Source organism: Oncorhynchus keta, chromosome 26 (genome assembly GCF_023373465.1).
Source record: "Oncorhynchus keta strain PuntledgeMale-10-30-2019 chromosome 26, Oket_V2, whole genome shotgun sequence".
In the NCBI taxonomy this organism is placed as follows: domain Eukaryota; kingdom Metazoa; phylum Chordata; class Actinopteri; order Salmoniformes; family Salmonidae; genus Oncorhynchus; species Oncorhynchus keta.
This window is the reverse complement of record NC_068446.1, coordinates 37,396,015-37,411,900: the sequence shown is the minus strand read 5'-3', so window position 1 is coordinate 37,411,900 and position 15,886 is coordinate 37,396,015. Positions and strand designations below refer to the sequence as shown.

Here is a 15,886-nt window from a genome sequence, read left to right as displayed (position 1 = left end):
CTACCAAGCAATGCAAAAATTGCCATTGCTGTAGTATGAATCTCCAGGTAGCTAAAGCTAACCAACCAGGTTCAATGTTAGTTAGCTAACATTAGGGTATAACTAAGAATGCAAATGGATTTCTGATTCAAATAATATTACTACACAGATCATACACGTAACATTAGCTAGCGAGCCAGCAAGCTAATGTTTGCTAGCGAACAGTACGCTTTAACTTGCAATGAAAATGACTTTCTGACAAAATTAGAAACTTAGATTGTCTGAAAATGTAGCTCGACTCTTCCCCTTATACATGGATGAACGCTTCACGGCAGACTGGAACCATTTAACTCGTTTAACGTTTTGTTTGTAGTTATGTCTTGTTTGGCCAGCGTTGTGTCAAGTCACTCCGATGGCTAACGTTATATACAGTGCATTTGGAAAGTTACATTACAGCCTTTTTGTTACATTACAGCCTTATTCTAAAATTGATGGGAGAGTTTTTTACATTACTTTCATAGTGAATGCATTAATGTTACACTGGCACTATCTCCAGAAGAATAGGCTGAACGTATATCTCAGTGTGATAGATAGCCCATACATGTTTATGTTGTTACCATGTGTTTCTTTGTGTTGTGAATAGGAGAAAGATTGAGATTTCTCAGAAGAATGCTGAGGAAGAGGAACGCTACCAGAAGGAAATGGAGAAGTGAGTTCACCTTGCTTTGCATGTTGATTGTTGTTTCTATAAGTCAGGGACTGGGAGAAACAGACAGATTGTATATGTATTTTGTATATTTTGTACAGATCAGTCAGGGACTGAAATAGATAGATAGATGGATCAGTCAGGGACTGGGAGAAACAGACGGATCAGTCAGGGACTGGGAGAAACAGATGGATCAGTCAGGGACTGGGAGAAACAGACGGATCAGTCAGGGACTGGGAGAAACAGACAGATCAGTCAGGGACTGGGAGAAACAGACAGATCTGTCAGGGACTGGGAGAAACAGACAGATCTGTCAGGGACTGAAATAGAGAAACAGATGGATCAGTCAGGGACTGGGAGACAGACAGTCAGTCAGGGACTGGGAGAATGACATAAAGGGAACCCAGGATCCATCTAAACTTCACAGACCATCTAGTTAAAATAAAAGCGTGTGTGCGTGTTTAGGATCGAGGCTACGGAGAGGAAGCACAACGGGGAATGGGAGGAGGACTGGGCCCCTGGAGAACAAACCAAAACCAAGAGTCCATCCCCTGCCCGGCACAAAATCAACACCCCACCCCCCGAGTCCAAGAGCTCTGGTAAGGAGAAGGGAACAGTCGTTACCTCTATAGATGAATGAATAGATTCTAACAGGGACCTGTAGAGCAGCAGGACCAGTAAGGGCCTAGACTTACAGTTGTGTTGAACATCTCTGCATGCTGCCTGTCTCCTGTCTTCTTCCTCTGTGTGCCGTGCTTTCTGACTTCCTTCACTTCCAGACTATGGAGCCAGCTCTTTTCAGGCTGACGACAATGATGAGGAGGAAGAGGAGGAGGAGGATGAAGAAGAAGGGAGAGAAGTGAGTGACTGAGTCTCACAGTATACCAACACATCTCAGAGTCAGAGACACGTTTCAATACCACTGACAACATGCTCGATTTCCTTTGACAACCAAAACCTATTGACATTTTCCTATACTGTCCATTAACAGTGCGAGCCTGGATGCTAGGCTGTTTCTGCTTTAGCTAGCTTGTCTTGTGTTTCCTAAACTGCCTAGAATCCAAGAGGGTGTTATATTTCTCAATACAACCCCTTGAGCTTTCTTTCTTTCTTTCTTTCTTTCTTTCTTTCTGTTGTGAGCATTGGATTCAGTTCACCAACTATAGTAGATGTTTTTTTCTTGATTTGCTCAAGTTATTATGTGCCTTGCTAGGATTTGCGTCTGTCTGGGTATCAGAGTGACTCTGGTCAATGTTGTTTTTCCTCTGTAGCTTTGGGATGGTTTTATCACTATGAAGGGAAGCACACTCCGCAAGGTATTCTGTACGGTCGCAGTTTGGTGTGCTGTGAGTGTGTTCTCTCGAAGCTAACACATATACACTGCCTTCAGAAAGTATGCATACTCCTTGACTTACTCCACATTTAGTAGTGTTACGACCTGAATTCAAAATGGATTACATTTATGTTTTTCTCACCCATCTACACACACTACCCCATAATGACAAAGGGAAAAAGTTTGTTGAAATTTTAGCAAATTTATTAGAAACTAAATAAATGAGTATTCACTCCCCCGAGTCAATACTTTGTAGAAGCACCTTTGGCAGAGATTACAGCTGTGAGTCTTTCTTTGTTAGTCACTCTGGGCTCCAAAGTGGCACAGCAGTCTAAGGCACTGCATCTCAGTGAAAGAGGCGTTACTATAGTACCTGGTTCGAGTCCAGGCTGTATCACAGCTGAGTGTGATTGGGAGTCCCATAGGGCGGCACACAATTGGCCCAGCATTGTCCGGGTTTGGCCGGAGTAGGCCGTCATTGTAAATAAGAATTTGTTCTTAACTGACTTGCCTACTTAAATAAAGGATTAAAAACATACAAATAAGAGCTTTTAACAACTGGATTGTACAATATTTGCACGTTAGTCTTGCCAGAAATTTTCAAGCCGATTTTAGTCAAAACTGTAACTTGGCCACTCAAACGGCTCTCCTGTGAAGTCGTGACTTGCGACATACGCCTAGTTTCCTGAATCGGGTCACATTTGTAAAAAATGTCTAAAAACATAATTCCCCTTTGACATTGTAGAGTATTGTGTGTAGGCCAGTGACACAAAATCAATTTTAAATTCAGGCTTTAACACAACAAAATGTGGAAAAAGTCAAGGGGTTTGAATACTTTCTGAATGCACTGTAGTTAACTTGACTTCTTTACTGGTCCTGTCACCACAATGCTGCGGTAGTTATTAACCTATATTGTGATGGCCGTCAGTCTCTGTTGGAAGTTGGAAAACGTTCTTGTACTGTATCGTTTTTTGCATAATTTGTCGTTTGTCGTGGAATCATCGGTTCTGGTTTCTCCCTGCTTTCTATAATTCTAAACTTTACTGAAGAAGAAGAAGGTGTCCAACATTGACACCTTGCAGGAACAGAGGAAGAACAAGAAATATATGGAGTTTGAGCTGAAGCTGGCTGCAGAGAAGGAGGAAATATATGAACGAGAGAAACAGCTGAAGATCAGTAGACTGGTGGAGGAGGTAGGAGTAATGATCTGACTGGTTTAGAAGGTAGGACTAATGATCTGACTGGTGGAGGAGGTAGGAGTAATGATCTGACTGGTGGAGGAGGTAGGAGTAATGATCTGACTGGTGGAGGAGGTAGGACTAATGATCTGACTGGTGGAGGAGGTAGGGGTAATGATCTGACTGGTGGAGGAGGTAGGAGTAATGATCTGACTGGTGGAGGAGGTAGGAGTAATGATCTGACTGGTGTAGGAGGTAGGAGTAATAATCTGGCTGGTGCAGGAGGTAGGAGTAATGATCTGACTGGTGGAGGAGGTAGGAGTAATGATCTGACTGGTGGACTGGTGGAGGTAGGGGTAATGATCTGACTGGTGTAAGATCTGAGGTAGGGAGTAATGATCTGTCTGGTGCAGGAGGTAGGAGTAATGATCTGACTGGTGGAGGAGGTACTGGTGGAGTAATGATCTGACTGGTGGAGGAGGTAGGAGTAATGATCTGACTGGTGGAGGAGGTAGGAGTAATGATCTGACTGGTGGAGGAGGTAGGAGTAGGAGTAATGATCTGATCTGACTGGTGGAGGAGGTAGGAGTAATGATCTGACTGGTGTAGGAGGTAGGAGTAATGATCTGACTGGTGTAGGAGTAATGATCTGACTAGGGAGTAATGATCTGACTGGTGGAGGAGGTAGGAGTAATGATCTGACTGGTGGAGGAGGTAGGAGTAATGATCTGACTGGTGGAGGAGGTAGGAGTAATGATCTGACTGGTGGAGGAGGGAGTAATGATCTGACTGGTGGAGGAGGTAGGAGTAATGATCTGACTGGTGGAGGAGGTAGGGAGTAATGATCTGACTGGTAGGAGGTAATGATCTGACTGGTGGAGGATCTGACTAGGGGTAAGTAATGATCTGACTGGTGGAGGAGGTAGGAGTAATGATCTGACTGGTGGAGGAGGTAGGAGTAATGATCTGACTGGTGGAGGAGGTAGGAGTAATGATCTGACTGGTGGAGGAGGTAGGAGTAATGATCTGACTGGTGGAGGAGGTAGGAGTAATGATCTGACTGGTGGAGGAGGTAGGGGTAATGATCTGACTGGTGTAGGAGGTAGGAGTAATGATCTGACTGGTGGAGGAGGTAGGAGTAATGATCTGACTGGTGGAGGAGGTAGGAGTAATGATCTGACTGGTGGAGGAGGTAGGAGTAATGATCTGACTGGTGGAGGAGGTAGGAGTAATGATCTGACTGGTGGAGGAGGTAGGAGTAATGATCTGACTGGTGGAGGAGGTAGGAGTAATGATCTGACTGGTGGAGGAGGTAGGAGTAATGATCTGACTGGTGGAGGAGGTAGGAGTAATGATCTGACTGGTGGAGGAGGTAGGAGTAATGATCTGACTGGTGGAGGAGGTAGGAGTAATGATCTGACTGGTGGAGGAGGTAGGAGTAATGATCTGACTGGTGGAGGAGGTAGGAGTAATGATCTGACTGGTGGAGGAGGTAGGAGTAATGATCTGACTGGTGGTAGGAGGTAGGAGTAATGATCTGACTGGTGGAGGAGGTAGGAGTAATGATCTGACTGGTGTAGGAGGTAGGAGTAATGATCTGACTGGTGGAGGATCTGACTGGTAGGAGTAATGATCTGACTGGTGGAGGAGGTAGGAGTATGATCTGACTAGGAGGTAGGAGTAATGATCTGACTGGTGGAGGAGGTAGGAGTAATGATCTGACTGGTGGAGGAGGTAGGAGTAATGATCTGACTGGTGGAGGAGGTAGGAGTAATGATCTGACTGGTGGAGGAGGTAGGAGTAATGATCTGACTGGTGCAGGAGGTAGGAGTAATGATCTGACTGGTGGAGGAGGTAGGAGTAATGATCTGACTGGTGGAGGAGGTAGGAGTAATGATCTGACTGGTGGAGGAGGTAGGAGTAATGATCTGACTGGTGGAGGAGGTAGGAGTAATGATCTGACTGGTGGAGGAGGTAGGAGTAATGATCTGACTGGTGGAGGAGGTAGGAGTAATGATCTGACTGGTGTAGGAGGTAGGAGTAATGTCCATATAACACCATGCCGTATAAGTGAGAATATTTAATGACAGTCACAAACACTTTATTTTCTGTTGATGTTTTGTCAGCACACGCCAATAGTATGTGCAATATTTTAGAATTTATACCTGTATGACCTGGATCCATAACCCAGCCTTTAGTTATATGTTGTTTTTATGACTGAGCTATAACCCAGCCTTTAGTTATATGTTGTTTTTATCTGACTGGTGGAGGATAACCCAGCCTTTAGTTATATGGTTGTTTTTATGACTGAGCCATAACCCAGCCTTTAGTTATATGTTGTTTTTATGACTGAGCCATAACCCAGCCTTTAGTCATATGTTGTTTTTATGACTGAGCCATAACCCAGCCTTTAGTTATATGTTGTTTTTATGATTGAGCCATAACCCAGCCTTTAGTTATAGATTGTTCTATATGAGTGACCAGTGACCCAATCTTGAGTATTTAGTTGCCTTGCATTGCGCTGTGCCGTGCCCCAGGTGTCAGAGACTGAGCAGGAGGATCTGGAGGAGTCAGAGAAGGTGCAGCACTGGGTGGAACGTCTCTGTCAGACACAGCTGGAACAAATTTCCTGTGTAGAGAACGAGTCCCCAAAGGTACACCTAGAACCCCCTTTCCTAGAACTATGTATAACTACCCTCCCTATAACTATGTGGAACCACCTCTCCTAGAACTATGTAGAACCACCCTTCCTAGAGCTATGTAGAACCAACTCTCCTAGAGCTATGTAGAACCAACTCTCCTAGAACCCCCTTTCCTCTGTGTATCGGTGAGGACCACCTGTGGTACTATCGCATATGATATTTTATATTTGTAGTAACTCTTCATCATTTAACGTTTTTTCCCTTCCGTTGGTAACTGATAGATTTGTGGTAGGATACAGTGAGTCATTTATCTTGTTATTCAAAGACAATGATTGTAGTGCAGTCACAGTACCCTGGGACTGTCTGTGGAGTACAGTGATAGCCTCTGGGCCCATGGTGAGGCATTTCTACGGGGGTCTCCAGCTGGCCACCACTGACCTGGATGATTTCAACATGGATGAGACCAGAGTCTGAAAGGGCCCCTGAAGAGACTGGCCCCCACCCAGCCTTCTTCCTCCCAGCCCCCACCAGCCCTACCTCTCCCTCCACTTTCCCCCAGACTCAACCACGCCCCCCCCCATCCGCAAGCCTCCTCCCTCGGCTTCTACAGCGGCCTCCAGAGGAAGTCAGCTCCGTCCTCCTCCTCCTTCCAAGTACCCTCCCTACTCCTCCTCCTACTACCCCCCTCCCTCACAGTCCTACATGCCCCCTCCTCCCCGACACCCCTCAATCCCCCCAGCACCCAGAGGAGAGGCTGGGGGAGGGTCCCATGGATGGTACCACCACCATCACCCCTCCAGTCATCCAGAGACAAGGAGCGAATGGAAGCAGGGTGGGTACCTGCCAATGGGAGGTTACTACTCCTCCAATGCCAGGGAAATGACCTACCCCTCGAACTTTAAGGTAGCCTCCCTGGGGTGTCTATGGTCTGGTCTGAAAACAGCCCCTAGCCCTTGCCTTCCCCCGAAACCTTTTAGCTGAGTTGATGGGAGCAGACAACAATTCACAATGACTGAATGGTGTGAAGAAGACATCTCTTTCCTCTCCATTAAAATGAAATGCTGTTTTTTATTCAGTTTGTCAAGTCTCTGTGTGATTTGTAAGGTTGTTATAGTATTTGACAGCAGTGGGTGTAGAAATCGCATGGCGTGTTGTGGTGTGATATGCAGTAAGTAGTGGGTGTTGTTTGTGTGTGAAGACATTATATTGTCAATGTAGGCGAAAGAGGCTGTAAGTCAAGACTGAATAGCTCCTTTTGAAGTGCACAATATCTCCTGTCTTGATGTGTTCCACTTCAAACACGTGTGTGTGTGTGTGTGTGTGTGTGTGTGTGTGTGTGTGTGTGTGTGTGTGTGTGTGTGTGTGTGTGTGTGTGTGTGTGTGTGTGTGTGTGTGTGTGTGTGTGTGTGTGTGTGTGTGTGTGTGTGTGTGTAACATTCATATTCCCATAGTGTTTTGCAAAAGTAATTTGGGGATGAATACACAGTACTCTTTCCCTGGTTCAGGTGATGAGAAACATTTCCCATGTCAGTGGTGTATCCAATTCAAGCAATCCCCTGGTAAGTCTGAGTGTTCATTAAGCCTGCCTAGAAGGAGGTACTTGTGTGATGTGAACAAATGTTGAGACAAGCTGGAGATCTGTTGACTTTGAAACCACACAACTTTCTTCACAGTTCTAGAACATCCCCAGGGCTCTGACCTTACAGGGTTAAACATAGATATACATAGGGTTAAATCACAGGGTTAAAGCTCTGATGTCACTGGTTTCATCATGAGCTGTTTGTTCTGGGATTCAGCAGTAGAATCCTGCTTCTCACTGTAGACCACTGTAACCCCATTGCTTGCTGTCAAATTTTCTGCTGAATGGATGTTCCCAATAACAAATAGCTCCTAGCCCGCCCAACCAGAGGTGTCAGATGGCCTCTGCCATGTCTAAACCAGTCATGTTACCCCAGAGCCAGTCCCATCGACCTACCCCATGCCAAGAAAAACAGGCTCCTAACCCCCCTCTTTAGCTCTCCCTAAAAACCCTCAATCCCTTTGTGGACGCTTGCTATGTTCTCCTGTCACTGTCCCTAGTCGGGGTGCTAGTTGGTTGTCACTGTCCCTAGTCGTGGTGCTAGTTGGTTGTCACTGTCCCTAGTCGTGGTGCTAGTTGGTTGTCACTGTCCCTAGTCGTGGTGCTAGTTGGTTGTCACTGTCCCTAGTCGTGGTGCTAGTTGGTTGTCACTGTCCCTAGTCGTGGTGCTAGTTGGTTGTCACTGTCCCTAGTCGGGGTGCTAGTTGGTTGTCACTGTCCCTAGTCGGGGTGCTAGTTGGTTGTCACTGTCCCTAGTCGGGGTGCTAGTTGGTTGTCACTGTCCCTAGTCGGGGTGCTAGTTGGTTGTCACTGTCCCTAGTCGGGGTGCTAGTTGGTTGTCACTGTCCCTAGTCGGGGTGCTAGTTGGTTGTCACTGTCCAGGTGCTGGTTGGTTGTCACTGTCCCTAGGTGCTAGTTGGTTGTCACTGTCCCTAGTCGGGTGCTAGTTGGTTGTCACTGTCCCTAGTCGGGGTGCTAGTTGGTTGTCACTGTCCCTAGTCGGGGTGCTCAGTTGGTTTGTCACTGTCCCTAGTCGGGGTGCTAGTTGGTTGTCACTGTCCCTAGTCGGGGTGCTAGTTGGTTGTCACTGTCCCGGGGTGCTAGTTGGTTGTCAGTCTAGTCGGGTGCTAGTTGGTTGTCACTGTCCCTAGTCGTGGTGCTAGTTGGTTGTCACTGTCCCTAGTCGTGGTGCTAGTTGGTTGTCACTGTCCCTAGTCGGGGTGCTAGTTGGTTGTCACTGTCCCTAGTCGGGTGCTAGTTGGTTGTCACTGTCCCTAGTGCGTTGGTGCTAGTTGGTTGTCACTGTCCCTAGTCGGGGTGCTAGGTGCTAGTTGGTTGTCACTGTCCGGGTGCTAGTTGGTTGTCACTGTCCCTAGTCGTGGTGCTAGTTGGTTGTCACTGTCCCTAGTCGGGGTGCTAGTTGGTTGTCACTGTCCCTAGTCGTGGTGCTAGTTGGTCACTGTCAGTCGGGTGCTAGTTGGTTGTCACCCTAGTCGGGGTGCTAGTTGGTTGTCACTGTCCCTAGCCGGGGTGCTAGTTGGTTGTCACTGTCCCTAGTCGGGGTGCTAGTTGGTTGTCACTGTCCCTAGTCGTGGTGCTAGTTGGTTGTCACTGTCCCTAGCCGGGGTGCTAGTTGGTTTTCACTGTCCCTAGGGGTGCTAGTTGGTTGTCACTGTCCCTAGTCGTGGTGCTAGTTGGTTGTCACTGTCCCTAGCCGGGGTGCTAGTTGGTTGTCACTGTCCCTAGTCGTGGTGCTAGTTGGTTGTCACTGTCCCTAGCCGGGGTGCTAGTTGGTTGTCACTGTCCCTAGCCGGGGTGCTAGTTGGTTGTCACTGTCCCTAGTCGGGGTGCTAGTTGGTTGTCACTGTCCCTAGCCGGGGTGCTAGTTGGTTGTCACTGTCCCTAGTCGGGGTGCTAGTTGGTTGTCACTGTCCCTAGTCGGGTGCTAGTTGGTTGTCACTGTCCCTAGTCGGGGTGCTAGTTGGTTGTCACTAGTCGTGGTGCTAGTTGGTTGTCCTGTAGCCGGGGTGCTAGTTGGTTGTCACTGTCCCTAGTCGTGGTTGCCGGGGTTGTCACTGTCCCTAGTCGGGGTGCTAGTTGGTTGTCACTGTCCCTAGCCGGGGTGCTAGTTGGTTGTCACTAGTCCTAGTTGGTTGTCACTGTCCCTAGCCGGGGTGCTAGTTGGTTGTCACTGTCCCTAGTCGTGGTGCTAGTTGGTTGTCACTGTCCCTAGTCGGGGTGCTAGTTGGTTGTCAGTTGGTTGTCACTGTCCCTAGTCTAGGGTGCTAGTTGGTTGTCACTGTCCCTAGCCGGGGTGCTAGTTGGTTGTCACTGTTGGTTGTCACTGTCCCTAGCCGGGGTGCTAGTTGGTTGGTTGTCACTGTCCCTAGCCTAGTCGGGGTGGGTGCTAGTTGGTTGTCACTGTCCCTAGCCGGGGTGCTAGTTGGTTGTCACTGTCCCTAGCCGGGGTGCTAGTGCTAGCTTCTGATGTTAAATAATTGTATGTTCGTTAATGGGAAAATATAGCTGTTTTTTCCAATTCATGAAAGGTTTCTGTTTTGGAGATAATAGCGAGGCTACGCTAATATGCCTTCCTCTCTTCCTGACACCCTGTTTAATTGCATGACTATGGAGATAGCACTCTGCTCCCACTGGTCATTTACCATATGTCAGCACCACAGGAGGTTGGTGGCACCTTAATTGGGGAGGACGGGCTCGTGGTAATGGCTGGAATGATATCAAAAACATCAAACACATGGTTTCCATTGATGCGATTCCATTTACTCTGTTCCAGCCATTGCTATGAGCTGTCCTCTCCTCAGCAGCTTCCACTGGTCACCACCATCCAGAAAAACCAAGGGAGGATCGAGTCTTCATATATTATCCATATTGTCAAGGGTGAATCCACAGAGACTATTATAGTCTTTGCAGTTTATCAACAGAACTTGTCAGTAAATGAGTACTTAACCCTAAGATGCAGAGAGGGAGAGAGAAAAAGAAGAAGCTTAGTGTCTCTTCTGAATGACATCTGGTTTCTGTGCTACAGCCGCCGGAGATGATGAAAACGATGGTGACGTACAACACCTCCTTTAGGTCCAACAACAAGAGACAAGTAATCCATACCCATCACCACCTTCCCCTCTGACTCTCCTCTGCTCTCCTCTGCTCTGAGTGGTTATTAGTAGTTTAGTGGCTGTTTCCCCTTCCTCTTTCCGAACTAAATCAATCCCTCTTTCTTCACCGGAGTGATGCGTGTAGTGACTGCCTCCTTTACTTCTCTGGTTCTCAATCTGTCCTCTTTGTTTGCTGCACTAGTTCCTTGTAGTCGCACATTTGATAACTCAACTAATGACTGTGGAGTGCACATGTATTGGGCATTCTTTTGTCTCTGTGTCGATATGCGGATGGTGTGGATGCTGAATGGTGTACATTATGTGGGTGTACGTCTTCTTTTAGTGTCCAGGTTTATCTCATGTTATCTGACAGTGCAATGTCCTGCTGTCAAGGCCTTTTTAGTATTTGATACAAAAGGAGATTGGGAACACAAAAAACTTCTCTGCTCTATGAAGAAAGAGCTCCATGTTTTTACACAACCCTACAGATCATAGTTATTGTTAAAACCAACTTTGATTTTACAGTCCTTGTTCTTAAATTCATTCCCTAACACTTCCAGATCTGTCATAACAAACTCTGTGGAAATCTCAATTGGTACTCTGCTATACCCTATATTCTGCACTATACTGTATCTGGTGGAAAGTGGTGCACTATAGGCAATTCGTGATGCAGCCTCGTACCTCAGGGGGTCTTTTGTTCTTGTGATGCTTTCAAAAATCTGTTGATGTGTCCATGAGCAAGGAACTTAACTCTAATTGTTCCAGGGTCGCCGTCAATAATGGCTGATCCCAGGCTGTGACCCCGCTCTCTAAGGGTTCTCAGGAGTGGTGGGATATGCAAGAAAACGATTGACCAATTCGCACTTGTACATGTGTGAAATAGGACAAATGTAAGCACCCACTGATTTATTATTGTGTTATGATTATATTCAAAATAGGTCAATGTCATTGCAATGAATAGGCTTGTACTCAGAATGTCATCTTACTCAGTCAGATTCAATCAACGTTCATTCAGAAAGCAATGCTTTTATAGAGACACTTTTTATTCCTCCTTTGTCCATGAATGCAGAATGACGAGCTGTGGCCCTCAGATTTTGATGGTCACAGATGACGGTGTGTGTGCTTTTGTGTGTGTATGTGTGTGTGTGTGTGTGTGTGTGTGTGTGTGTGTGTGTGTGTGTGTGTGTGTGTGTGTGTGTGTGTGTGTGTGTGTGTGTGTGTGTGTGTGTGTGTGTGTGTGTGTGTGTGTGTCAATGAGGCCTGTCCTAGAGGAGAAAGATGAGCCTTTGGATGTCACACTGTGAATGTGATATTAGCAGGCAGAGACACGTGAAAGGCAGATTGAACAAGCCTGTTTTGTTTTTTATTTTCAACTCCCTTTGAGATGTTTTGAAGTGAAAATTCGAAATGCCGTCGCTATCTCACTTTTTCAAACAACAGTGATTGAACAGTGGAGGAAACAGGAAAAACTGATTTTCAGTAACAATGGAAATTTGCTTCAAAAATCAATGTTTTATACAGTACCTTGCAAAAGCATTCACCCCCTTTGCGTTTTTCCTATTTTGTTTCATTACAACCTGTAATTAAATAGATTATTATCTGGATTTCATGTAATGGACATACACAAAATAGTCCAAACTGGTGAAGTGAAATGAAAAAAAAAACTTGTTTAAAAAAATTCAAACAAATAAAAAAGACGTGCGTGCTTATGTATTCACCCCTTTGCTATGAAGCCCCTACATAAGATCTGGTGCAACCAATTACCTTCAGAAGTCACATAATTACTTAAGTAAAGTCCACCTGTGTCCAATCTAAGCGTCACATGATCTCAGTATATATACACCTGTTCTGAAAGGCCCCAGTGTCTGCAACACCACTAAGAAAGGGGCACTATGAAGACCAAGGAGCTCTCCAGACAGGTCAGGGACAAAGTTGTGGAGAAGTACAGATCAGGGTTGGGTTATAAAAAAAGCTCCAACATTCCACGGAGCACCATTAAATCCATTATTTAAAAAAGGAAAGAATATGGCACCACAACAAACCTGCCAAGAGAGGGCCGCCCACCAAAACACACAGACCAGGCAGGGAGTGCATTAATCAGAGATACAACAAGGAGACCAAAGATAACATTGAAGGAGCTGCAACGCTCCACAGCAGAGATTGGAGTATCTGTCCATAGGACCACTTTAAGCCGTGCACTCCACAGAGTTGTGCTTTAAGGAAGAGTGGCCAGAAAAAAAACATTGTTTAAAGAAAAAAATAACTAACACACTTGGTGTTCGCCAAAAGACTCCCCAAAAGAAGGTACTCTGGTCAGATGAGACTAAAATTGAGATTTTTGGCCATCAAGGAAAATGCTACGTCAGACGCAAACCCAAAACATTTCATCACCCCGAGAACACCATCCCTGCAGTGAAGCATGGTGGTGGCAGCATCATGTTGTGGGGGAAACTGGTCAGCATTGAAGGAATGGCGCTAAATACAGGGAAATGCTTGAAGGAAACCTGTTTCAGTCTTCCAGAGATTTGAGACAGGGACGAAGGTTCACCTTCCAGCAGGACAATGACCGTAAGCATACTTCTAAAGCAACACTCGAGTGGTTTAAGGAGAAACATTTAAATGTATTGGAATGGCCTAGTCAAAGCCCAGACCTCAATCCAATTGAGAATCTGTGGTATGACTTAAAGATTGCTGTACACCAGCGGAACCCATCCAACTTGAAGGAGTTGTAGCAGTTTTGCCTTGAAGACTGGGCAAAAATCACAGTGGTTAGATGTGCCAAGCTTTTAGAGACATACCCCAAGAGACTTGTAGCTGTAATTGCTGCCAAAGGTGGCTCTACAAAGTATTGACTTTAGGGGGGGGTGAATAGTTATGCACGCACAAGTTTTATGTTTTTTTTGTGTCTTATTTCTTGTTTGTTTCACAAGAAAAAATATTTTGCATCTTCAAAGTGTTAGGCAAGTTGTGTATATCCAATGATACAACCCCCCCCCCCCAAAATCCATTTTAATTCCAGGTTGTAAGGCAACAAAATAGGAAAAATGCCAAGGGGGTGAATACTTTCGCAAGCCACTGTAGTTACAACCATTGCATTGAAACGCTGAAATGTGTTGGTTTTAGCAATAAAACATTGGTTTTTGAAGCAACAATTTTATTTAAAGAGTTGAATATATAGTTAGCTGATATTCATACTGACGTTCTTATCGCTACAGTCGCATAGACCTTTATTTTACAAAGCTCGAGATGGAAAGATATGGAAAATGGATCCACAAGCTTGGTTTTTGTCATATTATTAAATTAATCAATTTAAAGTACATTTAAAGACATAGAAGTGGTTGTCAAAAGAAATCTAGCTCTTCAACACTCAGCACACTCATTCTCTGCTAGGGCCTGATTACATGCAAAAGTCATTTAGATACATAATGATAAATGGTACGCTACATTGATCTGGTTTGCGTTGAACCTATGAAGAAGTTTTACAATGCTGTAAACTAACAAAAGAAAGAATTGCCTTTTCAGTTTACATCACAGATTGTGTAAAATGTCAGACTTATCCAAATCCTTTGTATGGACTAGAGCAATAAATCAGCTGAGACCAGGGTGATATAAGGCTATATTGCAGGCCTATTGCTCAACCATGTTTCCTAGTGGTGCTAAACCTCAGTGCAGAGATGACACGGTGAACTATCTAATCCAGAGGCTCTTAAGCTTTTTCAGCTCGAGACCCAAATTAAAAATGTACTGTCCTCGAACAACCCAAAATAAATAGAAACAGTGTGTGATTATCAAAGTTTACTCATAACTCGGGACCCACCTCTCACATCCTCAGGGCCAACTTTGGGTCCGAAAGAAACCCTGGTCTAATCATATGTTGTTTGTCTTTCAGAAATATGTGGAAGACTTTGATCCCCTCTCCATGGTACTGTATGCCTGAGCTGAGCCTGTATATATCTGCCAGACTATTAGACATATAGGATCATGTCATGTATACAGGTGTAGAACCAACCATATGCAAATACATCTCTTTGAAGAAGTAGATCATTCATATCCCACTGGGCACAGACGTCAATTCAACGTCTATTCCACGTTGGTTCAACGTCATTTCATTGTTGGAAAAAACATTGATTCAACCAGCATGTGCCCAGTGGGATGCCAATAATATCGTTACCAAGAGACCAAACAGAAGACGTGCCTTTGAAGATCTGTGAAACATGTCTTTGACTATAAAGCTGTATGCAAATGTCAGTCTCCATCCAATGTGAGCCATAGATCCATAGATCCTCATTGAGTCACTGTTACAGCCAGTCTGTGTTATAGCCTTCCTGGAAACCTCAGTGGAGCATCTCTTTTGTTTTCATCTTTCTTTGAAAAAGTAAATGCACCTCAGGGAAGCAGTTTTCTACATCTAAAGCCATATATCCTGAAGATATAATGTATAGATTGTACCATCTATACAATCTTAGAAAAAAAGGTGCTACAGTATATAGAACCTAAAAGGGTTCTTCGGCTGTCCCCATAGGATAACTTTTTCAATAAGGAGGGTTCTATGGGCACTGCCGAAGATTCCTTTTGGAACCCCTTTTTGTGTGTACATGTCTATTCACTGTGATCCAGTGTTGTGATGTAACCACCCTGCTCTCTGGCTGTGTTAACAGTTCTCCTCGGAGCAGATAGCTGGACGAGACGTGAGACAGCTGAGAATCAAAAAGGTAATCAGAACCCGCCTCAGGATGAACTGTCCAGTTATGACTATACTTCCCAGGTTGCTAAGCTTTTCATGAAGGAAAGAAGGATCCAAGCACATTTTACTTCGGGGAACATACAGCTAATCTTGCCCTGCAGAACCATTCCTGTATTTCCTCATACAGACGTTCAGGAGGATGATGACAATGCATCTAAATCTTTCAATTGTATGTAATTAATGGATTACATGTAATTCCAATGTCTACCAGCATGTCACATGTGCAACCAGAGGGGGAAAAAATCCAGACCACCTTTACTCCACACACAGAGACGTGTACAAAGCTCTCCCTCGCCCTCCATTTGGCAAATCTGACAATCCTCCTGATTCCTGCTTACAAGCAAAACCTAAAGCAGGAAGTACCCGTGACTCACTCAATAAGGAAGTGGTCAGATGACTATCAGCTAATTTTCATACCACCCCAACAGATCCACAGATGATGCAATCTCTATTGCACTCCACATTCCACTTTCCCACCTGGACAAAAGGAACACCTACTTGAGAATGCTATTCATTGACTACAGCTCAGTGTTCAACACCATAGTGCCCTCAAAGCTCATCACGAAACTAAGGACCCTGGGACTAAACGCCTCCCTCTGCAACTGGATCCTG

At 45.2% G+C, this 15,886-nt stretch overlaps 1 protein-coding gene and 1 long non-coding RNA gene across 2 annotated transcripts in view; both read left to right on the top strand.

Annotated features, from left to right (window-relative positions):
• Positions 1-15,886, top strand: part of LOC118358786 (harmonin-like) — a 47,098-nt gene that overhangs the window by 21,273 nt on the left and 9,939 nt on the right. The window contains exons 12-16 of the mRNA XM_052480697.1: positions 623-688; positions 1,151-1,284; positions 1,465-1,544; positions 14,420-14,452; positions 15,189-15,242. Of these exons, the coding sequence (XP_052336657.1) occupies positions 623-688; positions 1,151-1,284; positions 1,465-1,544; positions 14,420-14,452; positions 15,189-15,242 (367 nt within the window). The remainder of the gene's footprint in view (positions 1-622; positions 689-1,150; positions 1,285-1,464; positions 1,545-14,419; positions 14,453-15,188; positions 15,243-15,886) is intronic.
• Positions 1,555-6,403, top strand: LOC127912063 (uncharacterized). The gene is made up of 3 exons (XR_008080395.1): positions 1,555-3,211; positions 5,734-5,850; positions 6,215-6,403. It is a non-coding gene; the product is annotated as an uncharacterized LOC127912063 (long non-coding RNA).